General features: G+C 46.4%; 1 protein-coding gene across 1 annotated transcript in view; it reads right to left on the minus strand.

Annotated features, from left to right (window-relative positions):
* Window positions 1-22,466, minus strand: part of LOC147733595 (ADAMTS-like protein 5) — a 262,354-nt gene extending 239,888 nt beyond the window's left edge. The window contains exon 1 of the mRNA XM_086958186.1: window positions 20,734-22,466. Within this exon, the coding sequence (XP_086814312.1) occupies window positions 20,734-20,834 (101 nt within the window). The 5' untranslated portion in view covers window positions 20,835-22,466. The remainder of the gene's footprint in view (window positions 1-20,733) is intronic.
* Between the last annotated feature and the right edge of the window lie 4,004 nt (window positions 22,467-26,470).

Consider the following 26,470-nt stretch of genomic DNA (forward strand, 5'->3'; position numbering starts at 1 on the left):
TTAAAAACTGCGTTGCAGAAAGATGAGACAGAACAAAGACGAGGAAGAGCACGTACTTGTTCCGTGCTCCATGGAGGAGCTAACACAAGAAAGGAAGGGAAGCCAATAGGAGCTAAGCAATAGAAATATTGCAAATGAGAGTGACAATGAAAACAACAAAAGTTATTCTGTGGGCAGGTTGTAAGCCCACTGAAGTGTTAACAATAAATGTTTCAGCACAATACATGTGCTCTATTGGTGAGACCTAAAAATGGGGCGGACGGTATAAACTGTCCATGCCTCCAAAGTCCCGTAGATATTTTGGCTGCCTCATTTTCAACATATTTTTTATTTCAAGTTGTAGATTTAATGTAAGAAAAACCAATGTAAAACATTAATTTAGCCTTTCTATTTACGATGCTTCTAATATTATGTTTGTAGTGTTTGAAACTACATATATTTATTATGAGATATTAAAAGGCACTTCTGAATAAGAACTGCTGGGCTTGTTTCTTACAGAAAACACATTTGAACTCTACTATGTTTGAGATCACTAGTAATAGCTAACATCTTAAATAACTATTTTGAGAAAATATTTCGAGCACTTCGAAGGGTTTGGTGGAAAAAGAGAACTCCTTTACAGGCTTTCCCCCTGCCCCTCTAAACCTGTTTCCTCAGCTCTAATTAGAGTCAGGGGAAACACAGGGTTACTGTTGGTCGAGCTCTGCTGGCTTGTCCACAGTAACCACTGACCCACCAGTCTCTCCGTCCCTAGACTACTGGCTCATAGTGACAGTAGTCCTGCTCTACTGAGGACGGGTCTACTGTCACTCCTTGAAAGGCATGGCTGACATGGGTAGAAAAAAATCAGAATGCCCACCCACACATGGAGAAAAGTCCATGCACGTGCGGACCATTGCTTTTTTGTTCAGAGAAAACAAACTCTCCCTTCTGGGTTTTGTTTTTGCTGAACAAAAAAGCATTTTCAGGGCCAGGGCAGTAAACATTGTACCACAGATTTGGTGACAGGTCATGTTAGAATTGGGATTTTCAGTCGGCTAGGGCATGTTCGGAAGTCGGGCAGAAACTACCACTCTAGTCAGGATAAGGGAGTTACACTCCTAAATTAAACCATGCTCACCCCCTTGGTAGCTTGGCACGAGCAGTCAGGCTTATCTTAGAGGCAGTGTGTAAAGCCTTTGCACATAACCAACAGTAATACAGTGTAAGCACTACAAAAGGACACCACACCAGTTTAGAAAAATATTCAATATTTTTATATACATTAGACAAGTCCAAAAATGATAAAAATCCACCATACAGTACTTAAAAATCGTCGGTTATTAAAATATGCTTGGAAAATAGTTCCTTGATATCGATAGCTCCGTCCCGGGCTATCATGGTGTCGTGAGCAAACAAATCCAAACAGTTCTGGCTAACTGTGGTGTCGCGGGCCAGCTACGGTATCGGGAAGACCCGCAAACAGTACCTTTTAGAAATGCAGGGCATTGGAGTCCTATAGTTGAGCTTCCGAAAGCACGGCGTCCACAGGCGTCGATTCCGGAGGTCGGTGCAGGAGTCGTAGGACCCTCGAAGTCACACGCGTTGCAGATCGATCTCCTCTCTGTTTTAGTCAGGCATCGGGTGCTGTTGTGCGAAGTGCAGGGGTGCGGGGTGCAGTGCCCTCAGGTTGCTGTAAGAGCAGCGGCTCATGCCGGCATCAGATGGCGGCGTTAGTGAGACCAGGGTCATGGTGCGAAGTAAATGCGGTGCTCGTCACAGTGCTGGCAGGTTGCGGTGCAAGCAGCGGCGTTGTTGTTGTTGAAGCGCTGTTGTCGGCTGACAAACTGGAATCGACGGTGCCGGTGTCAGTAGGGAAAGGCTGCAGTGCAGGATGAGGGCATTGCATTGTGTAACTTTACGAGTGGTGCCCTGGAACCACGGTGCAGGCAGAGGCGTAGACTTCAGCGTGGAGCAGTGACATCGGGGATACCAAGGCGTCGTTGTGAAGCGAGGCGTTGTGGAGTGCTGTGTTCATAGGTCGCGGTGCGAGCAGAGACTCAGTGGCGGCATCATCAGGCGTCGTCGGTGAGACCAGGGTCGCAGTGCAGCATTGGGGCGGTGCCCTCTGCGGTGCCTTCAGGACACGAAGTCGGCATCGGCGTTGTAGACATCGTCGGGTTGCTTTTGTTCTGTTGCAGCACAAAACACACAGTCCACAGTGCAGACGGTAGAAGACCTTGAAGACTTTGCTGTTCCTGAGACATCTTGTACAGGGGGCAAGCTCTACCTCAAGCCCTTGGAGAAACTCACTAAGTAGATTGCAGAAAGTTCAGTTCAGTCCAGTCCTTTCATTGCCCAAGACAGAGGCAGCCACTGCAGGCCAACACAACAAAGCACGCAGCAAAGTGGCAGTTTCTCCTCACAGCTTCTCCGGCTCTTCTTCTTGGCAGTATTCTTGGTCCAAAAGAGTTCTAACTTTCAGGGGTCTGGGCCCCACTATCCCTAAATCCTTTGATCAGCCATAACCATTTCTGCCTTCTCTGGTGTGACTTCCTGGCAGGAGGTGGAGACGGCATTGTCAGAGGCAGACCAGGCCCTTTGAGGTGCAAGGAAATCTCCTCCCCAATTGAGGCCAGGTCTATTCAGCCTTTTCCTGACCTACCTAGTCTATCTAGAGCCACTCCTGCTCCCCAGCCTTCTGTCATCCAAAACCCATACAGGCAAACAACATTCCAGCGAGGCACACAGGATGACTGAGCAAGAAAATACCTACTTTCTAAAAGTGGTGTTTTCAAACACAGAATGACAAAATCACCTTCACTAAAAGCTGCATCTTTAGATTCTGTGTTCAGGCATACTAAACTTTATTTCCTTACCTAATTCCCAGGGCCAGTTATGTTTATAAGATGTTATAAACAAACTCCCCATTTTCTCTTATGGGGAACAGGTAGCCTTGTAATAGTGAAAAACGAAATTGCCCGTTATTCACTAGCTGGAAATGCCACACACACCAAGGTATGTCCTACCTTTCACATGCACTGCACCCTGCCCACAGGGGTACCTTGGGCCTACCTTAGGGGTGCCTAACATGTAAGAAAAGGGAAGGTTAGGGACTGGCAAGTGTGTGCACTGGCCAAGTCGACATGGCAGTTACAAACTGCATGCAGACTCTGCAATGGCAGGTCTGAGTTACCTTTTTAGGGCTACGCACGTGGGTGGCACAATCAGTGCTGCATTTCCACTAGTAGCATTTGACTTACAGGCCCTGGCACACTCAGTGCACTTTACTAGGGACTAACAAGTAAATTAAATATCCAATCATGGAAACACCAATCCATAGCACAATTTACACAGAGAGAATATGCACTTTAGCACTGATTAGCAGTGGTAAAGTGCCCAGAGTCCTAAAACCAACAAAAACAGATCAGGAAAAAATAGGAGGAAGAAGCAAAAAGTTTGAGGATAACCCTGCAAAAAGGGCCATTTCCAACAGGTCACAAAACCCCACCACCATGGAACCCATCCCGATAGAAATCTGCCAGCCACAACATACTGCAATTAGGCATTGGATAGGGTCTAGGTATGGATATCTCATCTTAGAGCCCTTTCTCTGTGGGCAAACCCACAACTGCAGAGAAGCTTTGAGCCAAAGTGCTAAGGGGCCAAGTAATTTGTAAGTGTGTTCTATTTATCTATATATACATGTATATATGTGAATCAACAAAGCATAATGGACTACAAGTCCCAGATGACGATGGTGAGACGGTGCACTTAGCACACGCCCACAGGGGGGCTTGTCAAGAATAAAATGTGCCGGAAATACTTTCAATGCTGTGTTCGAGTGTCATTTTCTGCAAGCCCATGAGGAAGGGGTGTTCTTAACCCTGAAACGCGTCGGGCACATTCAATTGTTTGGTGGAGGTGGAAAGGTATGCAAATTTTGAGCCCGGAGGGCAGAGGACTGTCGAGTGCCTTCCAAGATGCTTAGGGCACTTTGTTGATTCACATGTATATATGTATGTATGTATGTGGTATTTGTAAAGTGTGAACCTAGGTAAAAGGCAGCAGAGCGTTGTAAAGCGTCAGAAGCCAAGATACAGTCATCAAGTGATTGGAGGAGGAGTGGGCTGTACTGTTCTTTAACGAGCTCAGCTCATCATGAGCACACGACCAGTGTACTGCATGATGAGCTGAGCTCGTCATGAGCAGCGAAGGGGTTAAGGTTCTGATGCTTCATCTCTTTTCTAAATTGTAGCAGGGTTGTGGTGGTCACGATTGATACAGGGATATTGCTGCAGAACCTGGGTGCATAGAGGGAGAAGGACTACTGTTTTCATTCTTGCATTTCTTTGCTGACGGTCTCATGGTGTCCTAGCTGTGCATGTACTGAGAGCCACCTGGGAAGGTGAACTTGCAGCCAAATATATGGGGGCTCCCATTTCTGATGTCTTTGCAGATGATTCATGGCTAGCATATTGGGTTCTGTCCAGACACACATTTGAAATCTGCCTTGATAGCCATTTGGGATGAACTTGAAATTAATAGTGGACAGTAGTGAAAAGGCAGCAATAATACTCCTGGACATACTGGTGGATTTTGACGGCATCCACCACCGGCCCCTGCTTCTGAGTCTAGAAAAGCTTGGCATATATGCATTAATGCAAGTATATAAATCTAGGTCTCTTGCTATCCCAAACATTTGCAATGCATAGTATCAAATCCACTGTTCACCTAATCTCAGCAGTCCTCGCACTGCAACATTCCACAAGAGTCAATTATCTCTCCACACCTATTCAACCCTACGTCACGCTCCTTACCAGACTTCATCAGCTCATTTAACTTAACATTTTTAAACTACACAATATTTAACAGGTGTAACTGTGCTGTTATTGAATAGATGTTCCTCCAAAACTGAGATCATGACCCGTGAGCAATGGTGTAACTGCCAACCTGCAATAATCTCCCCCAAAGAACTAGAGACACCACCAGCAACATCAAGAAACATAACAGAACTTGAAGAGGGCATGGACTCCACACTATCCCTGATTTCTCATCTGAATGAGGTCACAAGCAGTACATTCTACACAATGTGGACACTACGACACATCTTTGCGAGCCTAGGACCCCCATAAAAATTACAGGTCATTCTGACCCCCAAAATACCATGGGTCTACTACACAAACAGCATGCATCTAGGGTATACCTTTGTCTAAACTGAAAAGGATTCAAAACACTGCAGCAAGACTGAACACAGCTTCATCCGAGAAAAAACATCACACCTCGGTGCTTCATGCACTCCACTGGAGTATGGGTACATACACCTAAACTCTCAGCCTCTGTATGGGTAGCACTCTTCATCATTCACAGACTGATACAAAGGAATGTCCTTTAGTTCTTATAAGCTAAATTGAAGAATTCATCCCAAAACAGAGCACTCAATTTAAGACAAGCATCTCGTCTGACCATTACCTCCTGCAAGAAAATGACAGTTGGTGAAACATCCTTCTCAGTGCAAGCTGCAAAGCTTTGGAGCTCCTTACTAGTCAGAAGTATACAAGACCATCAGAAGTTCAGAAATTACGGAAAAACCTGGATTGTCAGAAAGAAAGATGCAGAACCAAACTGACATCTTAGCACCACAAGGCTGAACAACATAACTGAACTCATGCGTGCTCCAAAACTGACACAAGAATAAGGTTAGTTTCAAGAAAGTAACAGAAACCACTAAAATAATAAGCTATCATGGCTAAAAGTAATGAGTGCAAAACAAGGACTAGGCTTATACTTCTCCTGATTCTCCCAATAAAACATCTGTATTCGCTGCTTGTAGAATGGGAGCTGCTACTATGTCCCCTAGAATTGACAACAATCTACATAGCAACCCACAATCAGGAAAAGCCATAGGGCAAGCTTTACTTTCAGATAGCCACCATCAACCATCATAAACCAAATTCATGCATTTCTTAAAGGACATGAAACCAATGTATTAAGAGATCTGCCATCCGTCACTACGACTAGAGAAAAGAAAGAATAATAAGCAAATGATGTTACAATAAAGATCTGCATCGTGGATGACTTTGATGTAGTCTATTCTAGCAAATCCCTCTCTTGACCCTCACCAACCTTTTGTCTGGAAGCTCAGGCTCTCTTAGCTATCATACAAGGAAATTACATCACAAAAGAGGAGGATGGTGGCACTGAACATATATAAATCATAAAAAGTGTGTAAAAACGTCACAATTACGGATGTAAGAAAAGGGTGAGGTAAAAAGACATACAATTAAATACAAACACCCCTACAATTTGTTGTAGGGGGATTGTTGGCCATGGCCATTCTTACTTAGAGGGATTTCCATAAAACTTTTTGCTTTTTGTTCTCCTGGTTTTTGCGTACTTTCTTTTCCTGACCCTGGGACTCTGGCCACTTTCCCACTGTACGGCAGTGTGAAAGTGCACACATCCTTCCTGCGCATGTCAGGATAGGGTGCTTACTTGATTGGGTTAGGTGTTGTACCTATGAGTGCCCTGTATAATAGTGCACCACATACCCAGGGTAGGTGCCAGTGGGGATGCCGCTCTGATTGTGCTACCCACCAGATACTCAGATTGGCTGGTCTCACTCAATAGCCAACCCTGAGGGGTCGCTCACTACCAACAAACCGGTGTAGGTGAGTGCCGGGTAGGTAAATCTGCGTATGCACTACCTGGGCAGGGAGGAGCCCCATGTGGGCTTTCTCTAACAAGCAGTTCTGCTTTCCCTTTGGGACACTGCCCGGGTGTGACCAATTCTCGTGTTAGGGCCTTAGGGACTTGGGCACTTTCCCACTGTAAGCGCAGTGTGAAAGTGGTTGCACCCTTCCTACACACGCTGGGAAGTGGTGCTCACCAGAGGGTTTTAAAGTGACGGTCATGGCTGTCATAGCTGGCCGAAGGGTGCACACTCGCATCTATGATGTTTTAAGACCTGGGTCCAAACTGCCAGCACATGCTGGTATGCGCACTTGCACTGAGGGTGTTGTTGAATGCATGTCCAGCCTGCCAATGCAAGCTGGTGTGCGCTCAGCACCAAGGAGGTGCTAACAATGTGTCCAGCCTGCCATTACGGGTTTGTGTGTGCACACGCACCAACAGTGCTCCTAAATACATTTCTGGCCTGTCATTACAGGCTTGGATGCGCTGTGCACTGATGGTGCTCTTAAATTCGTGTCCAGCCTGCCATTGTAAGCTGGGGTGCCCGTTGCACGGATGGAGCTCTTAAATATGTATCCAGTCTGCCATTGCAGGCTGGGGTGTGCTTTGCACAGAGGGTGCGCGTGAATACATGTACCGCCTACCATTGCAGGCTGGTGTGCACTTTGCACTGGTGGTGCTCTTGAATATGTGCCCAGCCTGCCAGTAAAGGCTGATGCGTGCATTTGCACGTTTACTAAGACTGACCTGTCTAAGTCGCTAGCCATCCAGAGAGGACCTTCCACCCGAGTACCCCAAGGGTACATCTTAAGCTGTGAAGCAAGTGGTGAAAGCAGGGCAGGCACATGTATGCCTTTCCCAATGACACAGTGTTGCCAGGTGGTATTGCCCGGCTCGGGCCTGGGTGGTGAGAGTGACTGACTGGTCTGGAGAAAGCTTCTGCGAATGATCAGAAGTGGGTCAAGTGACTGTGTGACCCCTTTGTGATTCGCAGAACTGGGCTGGTGCCAGAATATCCTTGGAGATCTCTTTGTGACTGTCTATTGCCTGTGGCCCATGTCTGCTCCTCATCCTGTGGAGGAACATCTCGAGTGGCTGCCATACTTCTTTTACCTACTGCCTCCTAACTGACCTTGCTGCCTACTACCACCTACTTTACTAGGACCCCGACCAAGAGTGACTTCAGACACCTGCGGGCTAGTGCCTGTGGGGAGAAGGGGTGTTTCCAATCTGTGGGTGTTGGGTAATCGGGTGAATGGGAGGGCTGAGGGAGGCTTGTAGCCACAGGGTCTGCAGTGTGTAACCAATCGACCAGCTGGGTATCAGTCGCACCACATTTAAGTGCCGAGTGCATATGTGTGCGAGCACTTCCTTACAGACTTGTCTGATATTCAATGCACCACGTAGCGGTGCAGTGCAGAGTGTGTGTGTGTGGGAGTGACAGTGGGGAAAAACCTGTGACTCACAACACTGGATAGCGGTTTGCCTGATGTGTTGATTTCTTGCCAGAAAAGACTTATGTTTAACGTTGGTTTTACCCGCGCAGCCTCAACCGATGGTGCTGCTAAACATTGTTAGAATTTGCTGTATGTACATATTTATGATATTGTTGTGACCCGGGTTGCACACTGTAACTGTGTGGTATTGAATTATAAGAATTGCTAGGGTGGGCCTGGGGTGAACAACGTATTGCCATGCATAAAGGTGCTTGGGGTGGGGGGTGTAGATTAGGATCTTTCCCAAGTGTGCATATTAATGGTGTCATTTGAACACAGCTGAGCCCAGTACTGCTATTAATAATTTCCAATGCGATTTATACTCAGAAATACATGACGTTCATGTTGTGTTGATTATTATGTGTGTTCAATACAAACGTTATTTACATACATCTTTTGTGACGCTCAAGGTTATTATCATGAGTAAGTGTTGTGTCAATGCTTTACACATTGCCTCTCCGGTAAGCCTGACTGCTCACTGCCAACATACCCAAGGGTGAGCGCAGGTTATACAGTGAGTGTGATCACCTGCCCCAGAAGGGAGTGGTAGGGTTTGCCTAGCTGGGGTACTGCCTCACCCACCCAGAAAGTGCCAGTTCCAACAGTTATTTTTTATATTAGTAGAAGTACAAAATCTCACAGTATATTCTTTTGCACAAAGAGAGGCCGACGTTTCTATCGGTAAAGTCCAAATTATGATGATGGCCATTAGTCAGGGTGTTTAGATAAATTTACTTTCAAAAGTCATGCTTTCCAAGAACATACAAACAGGCCTCATGGTAAATAATATTTCATTTACAAGACCAGCAAGGTCAAAGTCTCCATCAATGAAGGTATGTTAGTCCCGTCAGGCAAAGTCTGGCAGAATGCAAAATTTTAAGTAAGATCCAATCAGATGCCCAATGGTCAGCTTTAGAAAAAAAAATCATGAATAAAAATATGAATGCGTGACTGAGTAATGTTGGAGTTCCATGGAGTGCAATTGAAGTCTCCAAATGCACTTTGAGGAAATGAAATTCCTGTCATCAGCAGTCTGTAAAAATGTAATTGAAAATTCTTAGGAACATGAAAAGTAGCTAAACATTATTGAACAACTCATAGAGAAACTTCCTAGAACTCCAAATGGTCGGAAGCAGGATGTGTAGAGGCAGCCAAAAACCAGTTAAGTACAAGACGTGCGGGGAATGTGGGAGAGAGAACATAGATGGCGGAGGGCATCCAACTGGCGGTTGTGTCAGCGTGTGCACATCAAGAAAGCAAGGTCCGCACACGTACAGAAAAAAAATCAATAGAGAAAAAAATGTGGTGTGTTTAAATGTGACACATGGAATGATTGGTTGCTCTTGGGATTCTCATGCAGCATACTAGACAGGTCGCCGAAGCTTGACAATCCAGCATAAACAGATTTTTCGCTTATCACACTAGATATACAGCGCTAAATAAAAGTCCTTTCACAGTAACAGCCGTATATAAAAAAACATAACACAAAAAGGTAAAGATAAAAAAATTTAAATAAACATCAATAATTAAATAAACCAGGTAGAGTCTCTGTGGACTATAGAAAAAAAGTGCAATGATAAAGAAATGCATAAATCCTTTACACATTGTCTCTAAATGAAACCTGACTACTTTGTGCAAAGCTACCAGAGGATTATGCACATGTTTATTTAGTGACTTTAGTAGTTCACCCTGACAAGGATTGTGATTATTATTTGTGGTGGATTCTCACCCCCTCAACTAATACTACAATTTCTTACAACAACCTTGTAGGGACATTTTAGCGACAACAACTCAGATTCATACAATATGCTGTATTTATGGGATAATCTCAGTAGAGCAGAATTCGATGCACAGTGAACCAATCCATGACTAAGGAACATCGAGTTGAAAGTTTAAATAGGGCCATCCTTTAAAAAATATTGCCACCACCAGATGGGGCAATATCATTGAACTATTAACACTGATGAATACTTTAGATTTGTAATCTTAATTTACAGACGTTAAACCAGTAACCAAGGTCTAAATTACACTTTTCAATGGCAATACCCAGCACTAGTATGCACTGATCGCTCCATCTATTTCTTTCCAGCATCATTTTTCAGGCTGAACTTTATGCAGTTGTGGCTTTACATTGCTTATACTTGAGGCCTATTGTGTCAAGTATAAGCATTGTAACTGCATAAAGTTCAGCCTGAAAAATGATGCTGGAAAGAAATAGATGGAGCGATCAGTGCATACCAAATCTAAAGATTAGAATACAAATAAAAATGACTAATATATATATATATATACACACATTGTATCAGCAAGATGGTAGGACTGTTCATCCTATTCCTCGTCCAGGCATTGCTAATGCCTTACATCTGCTTCTGTCTATTGATCTTCCAGCACATATATTCTATGCAAGAATCACAATGGTTCAATAAATATTGAAAATGCCCCTCTTTGTATTCTTTGTATATTTTTCTCAGACAGAGCACGAGTGACTAAGCGGAAAGGTACTAGATCTGTTACAGTGATTCCCGGGGGATCAGGGTTGTCATGTTCTGTGGTTGCCAAACCCATTTGCTGCCAGTCTAGGCTTGGGGTGCTTATGGTAGCAGTGTGAGCTAGCTGGTCTGTAGGACAACATCTTGAGGGGGTGCTCGAAATCAGTCTGGTACCATCCCATCATTTATGTTGCCCAGCAAATGCACTGTTCCTACTGCAAAGTGGAAACTGCACAACACTTGAAACGACAGCATATGCTCTGCCTCAAGGTAGACCTAAAAATTAAGGTTAAGGCTTGTTAAATGGTTTGCTTTCAACAAGAGATTAAGACATGCACCAGGTTTAATATACGCTGTGCAATGGGGGACAAACCCTAACAGGATTTGCTTTATAAATGATTTGCTTTACCTGGTTGAAGTGGGAGTTTAAACTTAGACCCCCAGACTGAAATGGCATGCCTAGAGACATGTTTTACACTGCTACATTAGCATGTTGCACAACGGGTGTTGCAGTCCACTAGTGGCACTTCATTTACAGGCATGGTACCATATACCAGGGACTTACAAGTAAATTATATGTGCCAATTAGGTGTATGCCAATTCCAATCTAATAAAAGAGGAGGGTATAGGGACTTTACCACTGGTTAGCTGGGGTAAAGTGTTCAGAGTCATATGGCTAGCAAAAATGGGTTCAACAAAAGAAGGCAAAAAATATTGGGGCAAGCCACACAAAAGATGGACATTTCTACCAGTTGTGGTTGACTTCCTCAGTATCACTGGATGATATACGAGTAAATGAAATATTATATCATATACCATTTTGCTTGTTCTTATGTTCTCTTTTAGAATAGTGACCTTTGGAAGTAGCTTTTTCTAACCCTCCTTGTGATGACGCAGTCATATTTTGGATTTTAGGAGTCAGAGCATCAATGCCCCTTTTGTTTGACAAACTATACTGCCCGATTTATGCTTCTACTAATATACCTGTCGCCCAAATAAATTTAGGGGAGCTTTACAGCATTCTATACCTTTTCACTTCACCCTTTGCTTACACTGGTTAAAGTGCCATTTTGGGCATTTTTTATGTTTTGTGTATTGGATTGTCCTCATTCTCATCTTTTCTGATGTCACTTACTCCTAAGATAGAAAAGACCAAAAAAGTAGCTTTTACTATACACGTGTCATGCCTTTATCTATGTCATTCAATAATATGCTTATTGCTGTACTTTCACAGTAACAAACTGATGGTTGGAATCAAATGGTTCCTTTAGGAACCTTGAGGCACATGCATCAAGCAAGTTACCAGTAGCAAACGGTCCGACTCACAGAATCGACCCATTTGCGACTGGAAAAATGCATTTTCCGATGCATGTACCTTTTTGCATTTGCAAAACAGGTAATCGTAATTTTTTGCGATTACCTAAATTGTGAATGCATTTAGGGAATCGCAATTTGCGATTCCCTACTTGAGATGCATGTAGCATTTCCTAAATGCGACTGTACATTTAGGAAGTGCTAATTATCATCAACTTCAAGGTGATGGTAATTTGTGCATGCATTGAAAAATGCAAAAAAATATGCATTTTTTCAATGCGCTGTGTAGCGAACACATACCCTTAGGGCATGTGTGTGCTACACATGTGCATACTTACCTTTTGTGGGAGGTGCCTCAGGGGGCCGTAGGAACCCAGGTTCCCTTGGTTTTGCATTACGAAATTGCTATTACCAATTTGGTAATTGCAGATTGTGTAGGCCTGTAGGCCCATAGGAATGAAAGGGAATGTACTGCCCAATAGCGATTCGCAATTTGTGAATCGCTATTAGGGAATGTTAAGGATTTGCAAGACATATTGCGAATCCTTCATGCATAGGCATTTGAAATTACCAAATAGCGAATTCTTAAAATTCTCTATTTGGTAATTGCAAATGATTACTTTGATGCATGTGCCCCATAGTCTCTTATGCTAATGACGAGTAACCTGATAATTCCAATGGGGCTAGTAACGGTAATCTCAGGGCAGGTAAATAATTTGCAGCAACTGATTATTGTAAACCGCATGTGCTCTACCATTCACCCTTCCTCCCAACATCACACTACTAGACGATGCACATGCAACTCAAGACAGGATAAGAACACCATGTTGATCAGTCACTGATGACACCAAAACGCTTCCCACCTAGTCCTCACGGCAAACCAACATTCTTCCCACCAAGCACTCCCTCGCGCTGCATGGAAATTTTAACTGTGTGTTCGATCCCTCACCACAGTAGGAGAACCAGCTATTAAGTAAGAGAACAAAATCATGTTGGAAGATGAATGGTGTCACAATATGTGACATTATGAGGTGTTGTGGTACGTTTCTGGCATTGCATAGCTTCCTGTGGTCATCGCTCTGCGCGTACTGATGGTTATGCATTTTTGAACTGCAGCGATGTTTCACACAGACTGTGGTGACAGTGATTATTTTGAGGTGGTTGTTTCTGGTGCTCGGCACTGGCACTTAATTGTTAACACTGGTACTTATGGAAGTCTTCCACCTGGTGGCACTGTTTATCAAGCGCAACAACAGTTGTTTGTCAATTTAATATGCCTTAACCCCTTTGCCGCGGCATGAATTCCGCTGTGGCGCGGGGGTCTATGGGGTGGACGGTTGCTGCTGTACTCATGACGCCTCCCGGCTGTCATAAATCACGGTGGGCGTGTGCTCATGACGGCCAGAAGCCGTTGGAACTCCGCCCACTTATTAATTTTCCCGCACAGGCATGGAATTAACAGCGCATGGGCGGAGCGGCAACGTTCGGACGGCTACAGGCCGTCATGAGCACACGCCTACCGTGACTCATGACGGCCGGGAGGTTAAAATGACAAATACCTGCATCCCAAGTAATTCTTAAAGCTTTGGGGGCCTGGAAGAGTCTGAATTGTCACACTTGTAAGAGTGTGATGGTTAGTAGGTGTGTTGGTACTGTCATTGGCTGTGCAGGCAGGGACAATAGGTGGTGCAAGCAGCAGTGGCCTCCTCAAAAGGGCCCAGGACCTGTGTTTTTTCACAAATTGAGCACTGTACAGTGGTTGGACCACTTGATGCAATAGGATGGGAGGTTTGTACTTGATGGTTTTGTGTCATATACTGCAGGGAATGACCTGTGAATTGCCATGTGGTGTGCTGCGGAGTCAGAAATTGCCTGTATTGAATGCACCAGGTTTCAGTGCTCTATGACTCTGCACATCTTCCCTCCAATGAAGTCATAGCTGCTCTCTTCAATACTCCCAGGCAGCAGCAGTTGAATGAATGCTTGAATTGGAGTTGATGACTTGTAATATCACAGGGGATGCCAATGTGGAACGGTGTTTGCAAGCGCCAATTAGGGGAAGGACTCCTTGGCAGTTGCATTCTTGATATCAACCCTAAATCTATTTGAAAAGAAAACAGCTGCCAACAGTTTCCCTATGGCAACATAGTTACACAACTTTCCACAAAACTGAACGATTGAACCCAAACCACTGAACAGTAACTATTTTAAGTATCGGATATAGCGCAGACCCAGCTGCAAGGAGCACTTCACAGAGAGCGCTGGACTTTTTTATGTATTTTTCATGAGTTTTGTGTAGCGCACATGGCCCGAAGGCATCAAAGCGCTTTACTGAGGAAGCACAAGAATAATACCAAGAGGTACCCAGAGAGTAGATAAAAAACTATATAGTAACAGTAAAAGGAGTAAACGGTCGATCTATCTGCAGCCCTTACAGCCCGCAGCTGAAGCCTCTTTCACCCTCGACCTCCCGACTGCACCTGGTATCGTAGCCTCAGACGGCATAGCAGCGCTTTGAAGCTCTCATTTTGGAAGCGCTTTAGAAACCTAATTGTATCAGCTGCCTCGCGCTCTGTGCATAGTCGCGCTTTGAAGCTCTCGCTCCTGCAGAGCCTTTAAAACTGCATTTATATCATCTGCCTCACGCTCTGTGCTTCTTTCACTAGTCTTATTGCACTTTGTATATCATTAGCGTGTAGCGCTTAGGAATCGCAACTGTGCTCACTGAATTAGCGCTGTGTATTTTCTCTTTACATCTGTGTTGTGTAACGCTTCCAAGGTTGGTTGCTCTGTGGATAGCGCTTGAAGTGTACACATTGTGCAGGATTTAAGTGCCCCTGATAGCTTGTGGGCGAGCATTGTTTCGTGCCTTCGCTGTTTGTTTTCACTTTCATCCCGCCATTTGGTGTTTTGCTCTCCCCTGACCCGCCTCTCTGATCCCGCCTCCCTGCTGACCCTCCCACGCTCCGCCCTCCCCCACTGTCCATTTATGGCAGATGGTCCCACGCGCAGCGTCCACGCCGAAGGTGCGCCAAAGGTAAGCCCGTCTACGCCCGTCCGCGCCTGGACCGCGCCCAGAGCCAGACCCCCTGCCCCTCGCGCTGCCCAGCCCCCCCGCATTACCTACGATGCCGCCACCCTCCTAGCCCTTAACCCCGGTCGCGCCCCCAATTGCGTCCAAGCCGCCCCTGGACAAACCCATGGACCTTTCTCCTGCTACTCCTGCAAATTCAGCGACCCCGACAACATCTCCGCTACGACCACACCACTGACTCCCGACCCCAACCACCTACAATGCATCCTTCTCAACACCCGATCAGTCCACAGGCACGCCATTGACCTATGGAATCTACTAGACACCATTTCTCCAGACATCGCCTTCCTTACGGAAACATGGATTAACGCTTCCTCCGCACCAGACATCACCATTGCCATCCCTGAAGACTATAAGATCACCCGCAAAGACCGTACCAGCCACACAGGAGGAGGAATCGCTATCGTCCATAAGAAATCCATCCGCATCTCAACCAGCTCTGACGCCAACCTCGCCAACTCCGAACACCTTCACTTCCAGATCCACGTCGACCCCAAAACCACACTCAGAGGCACCCTCCTCTACAGACCACCAGGACCCCGCGCAAAATTCAGTGAAGACATCACGGACTTCATCACTCCACACGCGCTCCCCTCCAAAGAATACATCCTTCTGGGAGACCTCAACTTTCACCTTGAAAAGATCAACGACCGCAACACCAGCACCCTCCTGGACAACCTCGCCAACCTCGGACTTAAACAACTGGTCACCTCCCCCACCCACATCGCAGGTCACACACTCGACCCCATCTTCACCTCCAGCAATCATGTCTCCTTCAGCCACACTACGGATCTCCTCTGGACTGACCACAGCTGCGTTCACTTCACCTACAACAAGCCCAAACCCACCAACCACCTCCAACAAACTCTGCAAAGAAACTGGAACAAAATCTCCACCGACCAGATCTCCTCATCGCTCCTTCTAAACACCCCAGCCCACTCCTCGGACCCAAACCTAGCCGCCGCCAACTTCACCCTATGGTTATCCAACACCGCCGACACCTTAGCACCACTGAAAAAACGTCAAAGCAAACCTGGCAACAAGAAGGCCTCATGGTTCAACGATGATCTTAAGAAGTCCAAGAAACTCTTAAACTCATCTCTTTATTTAACACTTCGTTTTCAGCTTATATTTGCACTATCTCCTGAAGAACAAAGCCTCATCGAGTATACACCTTGCATCCCAAGCCTCATTTACTATTTTTTGATTACCCTTCTCCTCTTTTTCCCCTTCGCTTTTTATTTTTGATGTACTTTAATAATGTTATCCTAGCTTATTATTCCTATCGCTATTGATGTATTGCATTTTACTTTTTGTAATGATAATTCTGTTTACCCTAATAAAAATTTTATTTGAACTTAAAAAGAAGTCCAAGAAACTCTGCCGCACCCTTGAAAAAGCGTGGAAAAAAGACCCAACCACCAGCACCAAGGACGCCTTCAAAAACGCCACCTGCACTCACCACCAACTAATCCGAAAGGCCAAGAAAACAGCATTCAAGGACCGACTTGACAACAACGCCCACAACAGCAAGGAACTTTTCAACATCGTCAAGGAGTTTTCCAATCCCTCGGCCAACTCCAACGACATCACCCCCTCTCAAGCCCTCTGCGACTCCCTAGCCTCATTCTTCCACAACAAGATTGCAGACATCCACAACAGCTTCGACAACCAACCCGGAGCCCAACCCACCCAACCACATGCTGAACACTCTCCCCCCGCGAACACCCTTAACGACTGGAACCCAATCTCCACTGAGGACACCATCCGCCTAATGAACTCCATCCACTCAGGATCCCCCACAGACCCATGCCCTCACCACATCTTCAACAAAGCAGACTCCGTCATAGCACCGCACCTCCGAGACGTCATCAACTGCTCATTCAACTCCGCCACCTTTCCGGAAAACTGGAAACACGCTGAACTCACCGCCCTCCTGAAAAAACCCACAGCGGACCCCACCGAACTCAAAAATTACCGCCCCATCTCGCTCCTTCCATTCCCGGCCAAAGTAATCGAGAAAGCTGTCAACAACCAGCTCGCCGCTTTTCTCGAAGCCAACAAATCCCTCGACTCCTCACAATCTGGCTTCCGAGCAAAACACAGCACTGAGACCGCCCTCATCGCAGCAACAGACGACATTCGAACTCTACTGGACAATGGAGACACAGTCGCCCTCATCCTCCTCGACCTCTCTGCAGCATTCGACACAGTCTGCCACAGCACCCTTTTACAACGCCTCAGCAACATCGGAATACATGGAAAAGCACTTGAATGGATCACTTCTTTCCTCACCGGAAGAACCCAGAGAGTCCGCCTACCACCATTCAAGTCCGAGGCCACCGAAGTCATCTGTGGCGTACCACAAGGATCCTCTCTCAGCCCCACCCTCTTCAACGTTTACATGAGCCCCCTTGCGACCATCGCCCGCCAACACAACCTCAACATCATCTCTTACGCGGATGACACTCAACTGATCCTTTCTCTCACCAAGGACCCCAGCACCGCCAAAACTAACCTACACGAAGGAATGAAAGAAGTTGCTGAATGGATGAAACACAGCCGTCTGAAACTGAACTCAGATAAAACAGAAGTCCTCATCCTAGGTACATCCCCCTCTGCATGGGACGACTCTTGGTGGCCGGAAGCCCTTGGAAAAGCACCCATCCCGACAGACCACGCACGGAACCTAGGCGTTATCCTGGATTCTTCACTTTCTATGAACAGACAAGTCAGCGCCGTATCCTCATCTTGCTTCAACATTCTTCGCATGCTCAAAAAAACATTTCGATGGATCCCCCCCGAAACCAGGAAAACAGTCACCCATGCTCTGGTCACGAGCCGACTGGACTACGGAAACACCCTCTACGCAGGCACCACCGCTAAACTCCAAAAGAAACTCCAACGAATCCAAAACGCCTCAGCCAGAATCATATTAGACATCCCACGCAACGAACACATCTCTGGTCACCTGAAAGACCTCCACTGGCTTCCCGCCAATAAGAGGATCACCTTCCGACTGCTAACCCACGCACACAAATCACTCTACGACATCGGACCAGAATGCCTCAACTCAAGACTGTCCTTCTACACCCCCCCCGCCAACTACGTTCCTCCAGCCAAGCCCTCGCCACTGTACCACGCATCAACAAGACCACCATGGGAGGCAGATCCTTCTCTTACCTGGCTGCTAAAACATGGAACTCACTCCCCACTCACCTTCGCCTCACCCAGAACCACCTAGCTTTCAGAAAGCAACTTAAAACATGGATATTTGACAAGTAACCCTCCCCCCCCCCTCCTGAGCGCCTTGAGACCCTCTGGGTATGTAGTGCGCTATATAAATTCTCTGACTTGACTTGACTTGACATTATAAAACAGAAGTATCCAATCGACAGCAGGACATGTGAGTGCAACAGTTCTGAGGTAGTTGAGGTAGGGAGATGTGAGGGAGGGGAGGTGCACAGTCTTCCACCGAGGTAGAGAACAAACAAGGTATCTTAGCGCTTATTTCATGACAACTTAGTGCTTTACAAAGTAAGCACTTCAGCAAAAGCATGAGGTTAATAGAGAATAGATAAAAATATATAGTAACAGTAAAAAAGGGTAAACGAAATACAGTGGGATATGTAAACAGAATAGCAACAAGTACCTGAGTGACCTACAGTATAAATAAAAATACATCGCAACAATAAATCAAATAATACGATAGACGGTGTACACAAAGGTTCTGAGGTAGTTGTGGTAGGGGGAGGGGGGAGCGTGGGTGGGGAGATGATGAATAAGCGGTGAACTGATAACGGACCAGTATTTGGGGGGTGTCACCAGATCAGAGACACTAGTTTGTGATATGGGGGATGTGGGGGGGGGTCATCTCCTTGTGATCGATATTCAATTCTAGGTGCACGGAAATACTCCTTACTAGATGCACCATGGACTTCACTCACACTCTCCCTCCCTGCACCAGGGCCGTCTTGTGACGAGACCACAACAAATCCCTTCACTTGCCACACTCAAAAACGAGCCGCGGGTGTTTTAAGCGTGGCCATCTGCAGACTGCAGTATCACTGTGCACAAAAGAGAGCAGCAAAGGGAAAATATATTTTCAATGACAAATGTCAATAGTGAAACCAGACCAAAACTATGACACACGCGCCTTATCTGGCTGGAATCCGGCTGCATGCCCGAGCAGCAGCCACTGACGGTTTCTACGAGCTACTCCGACGGAACCACTCCCAGGCCGGGCGTCCACGCCGGGGCGACGAAAGGTGCGCCTTTGTTTAGAGCAAACAGTCCTGGCATCTTGCACAGAAGCGCTAACTGCACCTACTGCTTGCTCTCTGCTCCTGCACGCCGCAGGCAGAACTTCTGATTCGCCTACCCACTGCACTCCTTTTACGAGCTCATGTGGATAAAAGGCGGAGCTTACCAATGCGTGGTATGTCCGTACAACCTGTAGGAGGTTACGACGTTCCTGCACCAAGTGCACTAACCATCTCAGCTATTACCTGTACTAGAAGGTAAAGCATCGGAAAGCCATGGGACTGACGTCTAGCAGGTGAGCACCGTTTGTACTCACAAATGCGCATTCATTTGCCAAAATGGCCACAAGCTACTGGCTGCCACACCCAAAGCCTATCTGCCTCCTTCGCCTCCGTATTTCACAATAATCTTCATGGAGCTAGCGTGGCACGTAGTAGTGAAGCAAGGATGCAATGGGCCCTGGTGAAGCAAGGGAAATGGCACCTTTGACTGCCGCGGAGACACTAAAATACAGCATTGTCTGGGTTTATGCCTCTCCCTTACCCAAAACGCTTGGGTCCCGGTGCCACTGCACCTGCTGCCCCGACGCTACGCCACAGGTGGTACGCAAACGTGAGGCGCCCTTTCGTTGTATTTCCCCATGGAGACGGGTGTTGTGACCCTCTTGGGTGGGGGTGTACCACGGCGATCAATGAAAGAATGGGAATGCACACTCCAAGCTGCTCGAGACAGGAGGTGAATAATGAATAAATTAACAACGTCACGTATGAGCGTAATGGCTTCACGTGGTGAGCGAGACTAGCAACAAAAGCATCCCAGCAAAGAGGGGCACTGGGGGCGCCACGTACAGCATAAAAAGGTGCCCCCACGCCCACCCCCGCCAAAGAAGAAAAGAACGCTCCGCGGGGTCCATGTAGCACTTCTGGGAACAGGACAAAGGTCAAAGGGGCCTCGAGCTCTGATGTCAACAATGCAGAACGTACCCTAATGTATCTGAATCTAAACAACGGGTCAGTGACAATTGGACATCTAAGGGGGACAAAGTGCTGCTTCCAGAGGCGTGCACTCCTCACCGGCGCTGCTATGAAGGGCCCCTAGTGCGGCTTTCGGTGGCAGGAGGGAGGCGATCCATCGCCTTCAGTAGAGAAGAATGCGGCACGGGGTGGTGGGGGCCACCAGGAGGGGGCGCTCCTTATAATCTGACGATCACAGACTGCGCGGGACAGGAAGATGCTAGAACAGACAAGCTGACTGACACAAGTAACATATACAATATAGCACTCGCTGCCACGAAGTAGCCTCAAGACACCTTAGAAGTGTTGCTCCTCCTAACAGCCAATTCCACGAATAGTAACAATACAACACATTCAGCAAATATAAACAGATGCAAGAGAACGCAGCTCACCTGCAGCTGGGAAGCATCCTCTCCCTCCTTGGTGGTGAAAGGGTTAAAGCACATGAAGTTAGGCCAGCTCCCTCGCAGTCTTGACAGAACGTGCTTTTCATGCACAGTTTTCGGGGTGTCAGGGCGCTGGCAGCAGTCAGGCGAGTTGCACGGTGTGGGTATCTCCTTCGCACACACTGGGGGAGTTTCCACAGCTGCTGGGTGCACAGACCAGTCCAGGGTACAGAGGTGGAGAGGGGCCATGCCGAGCCCCAGCCGGGGCTGCCCCACCCATGGCCATCCTGGGATCTCAGCAGGACCAGCGCCAAGAAGGGGCTGGATCAAACCGTGGAGGGAGGAGGACACCCCCAAGTTCAACCACCAAGGTGTATTCTGACCCCTGAGATCTCTTAGGAAGGTATATCTTCAGGGGACGCTGCACGAGACAGACTAAAACCCCCTGAGATCTCTCAGGTAGGAGTGTCTTCAGGGCACGCTCAAATGGACCGGTTGTAAACTCCTGGAGATCTCACCGGCACGTGTATCCTTAGGGCACACTCAAGGAACAGGATGTAAACTCCCTGAGATCTCTTGGGAAGGCGTATCCTTAGGGCACACTCCAGGGACAGGCTGTAAGTCCCCTGAGATCTCCCAAGAAGGTGTATCTTCAGGGCATGCTCCAAGGGACAAGCTGTAAACCCCCTGAGATCTCCCAGGAAGGTTTAGCCTTGGGGCACACACAAGGAACAGGCTGTAACCCCCCTGAGATCCCTCAGGAAGGTGTATCCTCAGAGAACGCTCCAAGGAAAAGGTTGTAACCCCCTAAGATCTCTCAGGAAGGTGTATCCTCTGGGCGCATTCCAAGCGACAGGTTGTAAACTCCCTGAGATCTCCCAGGAAGGTGTATCCTCAGGGCACACTTCAGGGGTCCTGCTGTCAATCCCCAGAGTACAAGCAGGAAGGGTACAGGTGACCGATGCCCCTGGAATCTCAGTGCCAATAACCCTGCGCTCCCAGCGGGGCGCTCTTCTGTCACACACTCGGGGTGCATGGGAGCGCCTCCTGAGATCCCTCAGCGACCCCCTCGATGCCGGGGCGCCGCATCCTCCCGTCCTGCCGCCTCTGCTGCTGCCTCCGGCTCCGAGTGATGAGACGCTGCTTTTTTTGGTGCTTTACCTCACGACTCTGCCACATCACACTTGCAAGAGACGAGTTGAGACGAATCTCACGTTGACTTTCGATAAGCCTCCAACCAGATAAAAGCTACGAGCAATTAACTTACTGGCAGCGCTCGCACTTTCCTTGCCACCGGCTCTCGAGGACTGCTCGCAGGAGCCTCCCCTGCGCCGGCGGGGTGTTTATCTGCCGATCCCCCGGGGTGTTCCTGTCCGTACCCCGCTCTCACGTGCTGGGGTGTGGTGGGAAAGCCCTGGCAGCCCCTGTCCCCGAGGGGCCGTGGTGTGCTCGGGAAGGCTGGGCTCCCGTCCTGTGCCTCTCGCTGGTAACACTGAGCAGCCCCGGTGTGGACAGCTCTGAGCTCCAGATAGCGCTGCGCCCGGGCTCGCCCTGCTCTGTTTCCCAGGGGCGGGGATCCCGCGCCGGCTCCTGCTTCCCTCGGCAGCCTTTGCCCCGCTGCCCTAACCTGGTATCAGCAGGCTCAGCTCCTCGGCCCTGCGCCCTCGGCCTTTGCCCCCTGTCCCCGGCACCGGACTCTGCTAGTCACGGAGAGCGCCCTTCAATGTTCTCCTGGCCCCAGGTCTGCCCCTCTTCCGTCCATGTCTCTTACTCTCTCCGCTGCTCTTCGCTGCTGGTGACTGATACTCCCCTTTTTTGGTCTGTCCCATGCCTTGGGATATCTAAGGTGTTTAGAAACTCCTCCCGAGTCCGCCCCCGCGTGTCCCGCTCGTTTTCTTGTTAACAGAGATCTCCTGTTTACAGTACCTACAAGACAGTGGGATTTCAGACTTTTAAACAGAAGTTTTAGGTATATAAACACATTTTAAAAAGTTCAAGTTCCCCATGTGTGAGACTCACTTCACCAGCTCCAGTGGTGCTATTGGAACAAGTTAAGAGTGAAACTGTACTCCAAGGTGTGACACTCACACCCAATGAGTGAGACTTAAGATGTGGGCCTATGGTGTCCAACAAATGTCCCTTAAAACAGCCTTCCTCCTCTTACCAGCATCCAAAAGTGATTTTACCTTTTCTGCATGTGGAGGTACTCATGGACACACTGGTGGCAGGGCCGGTCCTAGGATTTGTGGGGCCCTGGGCAGAATAGGAACATGCGAGGCCCCTATAATTTGCATAAGATTTAACCTGACAGGAAGTTACCTCATAGGGTCAGGAAATAGGCCCAGCACAAAAATAAAAGTGGCCCCCATTAGTGAATTAGTTAGCTAGAAAAGTGTCAAAATTAGGGCAGTTTTTAACTTGTAAAGACATGGGGCCTTATTTATGAAAAGTGACGCATCGCTGCGTGAAAACAGCGATGCGTCACTTTTCACTGCGCACTCCTTGCGACACCAATGATGCGTCATATTTAATGTATGACGCATCATGTCGCAAGGAGTTACAGATACGTCAGTATTTCTGACGTATCTGTAAGCGCAAAAGTGACGCATTGCTGGAGTGTGTCACAAAAGTGACGCAACTCCAGCAATGCGTCCTTTCACATGTGGAAAGCCCCATGTGAAAGGGCTTGCGTCAGTCTTACGCCTGCTGTGAGGCAGGCGCAAGATTTTGACGCAACAGCGTCCTAAAAGTGACGCAGTGAAATCTCATAGATTTCACTGCGTCACTATTACAAGGCTTTTTGCGGGGGAACGCCCCCTCTGCATACATTATACCTGATGCAGGTATAATGTGGCGCAGGGGTTTAAAAAGTGACGCATCTACCTAGATGCGTCACTTTTTAAATATGGCGCAACAAGGCGCATGTTTTACACCGCCGATGCGTCACAAAAAGTGACGCATCAGCAGCGCAAAACTGACGCAAGGCCTCATAAATGAGGCCCAAGCTGTTTACGTTTTTTGTAAGGTATGAGATTGCATAATTTGATTTTGCTGCAGGCAATGTTTGTTTTAATATCATGAAAATCAACATTAAAAACATGTTCATCTGACCATAAAGCAGGCAAACAAACAGCCCAAAAAACAGGTCAAATACTTACCTGGCAGATTGGACCATTACACACTGCCTGATTGCCCTAATGTCCAACCCGGCCACTGTGTTATACAATTATTGTGCTGATACAGGATCATTGTTTTTGTAGGTAAAGTAAAGGACATGAATATAGGGTCCGGTAGGGCCTGTTTCAATATTTAAATTTACCACCAGGTAAAGACTCGAGGGACCTAGCACACTGAAAGCCCTAGTCCAGCCAATTTTACATTCTGATTGTGCTACTCTTCCTGCACCTCTTGTCTGGCTGCTATCACACCTATCTGCCCCCCCTGCCCCCTCTCACTTGATTCCGTATTTCGCACCCCTTTCATTTACTTTGTGCTCCCTTTCCCTAGTCCTGGATGAGCTGAGCTGTTTTCAGTGTGAGGCGCCGTCAGGGGCAGGGCGCACTTCACAGGTGATGGCTCTTGAATGACCTGTCTAATCGCTGCTATCCTCATGCAGATGCAGCGATTAGGCCAAGGCAGGCAGATACTGATTAAATCCCTTGGGCCTCCTGGGCCGCCTGGGCCTCCAAACTCTGAAGCATTTGAAAGCGCGAGGCCCCCTGGCTGCGAGGCCCTGGGCCGCTGCCCACGCTGCCCATGCCTAGCGCCGGCCCTGACTGGTGGTACAAAACTTGAGCCCCCACTGCAAGGTACGTGGAGGAAGGGGGTCCTCCGCCAGTTGGGAGCTCTCCAGCCAGAGTGTTGTGCTGAAGGGGCCTCCTGGAGCTTGGGGCCCCCTCACACCGGAGGGGCTGCGGCGGTCTATGTTACGCCACTGTATGGACAGTCAGAGACAGTACTCGCCCTCAAGGAGCACATTGCCTAGAAAACCAATACAGCCTTGCACCAGCTCTCTTTACCAAAGAAAGTGAAGCCATTTCCCCTGCAGTTCCAGCTCTCATGCTCTGGTATCTGAATGGTGGAAATGCCCTGCTCAATGGCCTCTCAGACGGCACACTGTTCCTCCTTAAGGGCATCCTACCTGCCACATCGAACGACATCAAGTGTCTGAAGAAATATGACCCCAACATCTCCATTCTAATTGAAATCTACAGGTTCCCCTTGCCAGCCCACACCATCTTCAAACCCAACTGCATTATCTACAAAGCCATTATGAGCGTCAACCCTGTCTACATGGGTCACAAACTTCCCGCCCTAGTTGCTCTTGGCACAATCACAGCCACAAAACCATTAGACGGGAGACAAAGAAACATAAACAATGTAATAATGCAACAGGCTGTCTGCATCTATGCACCCAGGTTCTGAAAGACAGCCCCATATCCATCAGAGCAGCTCTACCCATGTTGCAATTTAGGAAAGATCTGAAGAATCACCCTTTACGGAACACTGCAGCACAATGCAATAACAGTCCACTTATACACCTCTCTCAGTGCAACACTTTATCTTCTGCTATCTCTTTCCATTTCTCAGTTCATTTCACTCCTTGTTAGCATGACCTCTTGGCTGGTATACAGTCAAAATATCGAGTCAAAAATATAGAATTGCAGTAATATCGAATTCAAAATATAGAATGGACAAAATATCGAATGGATAGAATATAGTCAACAAAAAAATCGAATTTGAGGTAAGTAAGTTAGTATCGATTTACATAAATATAGAAAGTCAAAATATCGAAGTATATAATATAGGTATTAAATATATCGATTTTTTAATATCGAATTTTTCAAATGTTTTTTATGTTAGTATATGTGCGAAAAGTGTATATTTATTTTATATTTTATTTTAAGCAATGAATTTTATGGTATTTAATTTTTGCGTAATTTAATTCTGTAGCGGGTTGTGAGTTTATAGGGGAATAGGGTGGGCAGTAATTAAATTATAATTATCAAGTATTTTAATTTATTTATTGGTATTTATTTTGAATTAATTATTAATTAATTTTTAATTTGTAATTAATTAAATTATAATTGGTAATTTATTTTACTCAATTTATTAATTGATAATAATGTTAATTTTATTAATTTATTTTCTGTAGTGGGTTGTGGGTTTATAGGGGAATAGGGTGGGAAGTAATTTAATTATAATTAATTAAATGTTTTAATTAATGTATTGGTATTTATCTTGAATTAATTGTTAATTAATTATGAATAGGTAATTAATTAAATTATAATTGGTAATTAAATTTTATTAATTGATTAATTAATAATTATGTTAATTTTATTAATTTATTTTCTGTAGCAGGCTGTTGGTTTATAGGGGAATAGGGTGGGAACTAATTTAATTATAATTAATTACATTTTTTAATTTATTTATTGGTATTTATCTTGAATTAATTGTTAATTATTTTTCAATTGCCAATTAATTAATTGTTAATTTGTAATTCATTTGTATTATTAGGTAGTGCTTTTTGATAATTAATTTTTATTTGTATTTTTAATTGATTAATTATTATATTATATTACATTGGTAATTACTTTTAATTAATTTGTAATTGGTATTAATATTTAATTTATTTTTATTAATATATGAAGTATTTCCTCTCTCTACTGTTGCACTCACTGGAGTGGGAACAGTAATTTTTACCCCTACGCTATCCAACGCTTTCCCTACTGTTGCACTCTCT

This window comes from Lissotriton vulgaris, chromosome 2_1 (assembly GCF_964263255.1).
Source record: "Lissotriton vulgaris chromosome 2_1, aLisVul1.2, whole genome shotgun sequence".
Lineage (NCBI taxonomy): Eukaryota > Metazoa > Chordata > Amphibia > Caudata > Salamandridae > Lissotriton > Lissotriton vulgaris.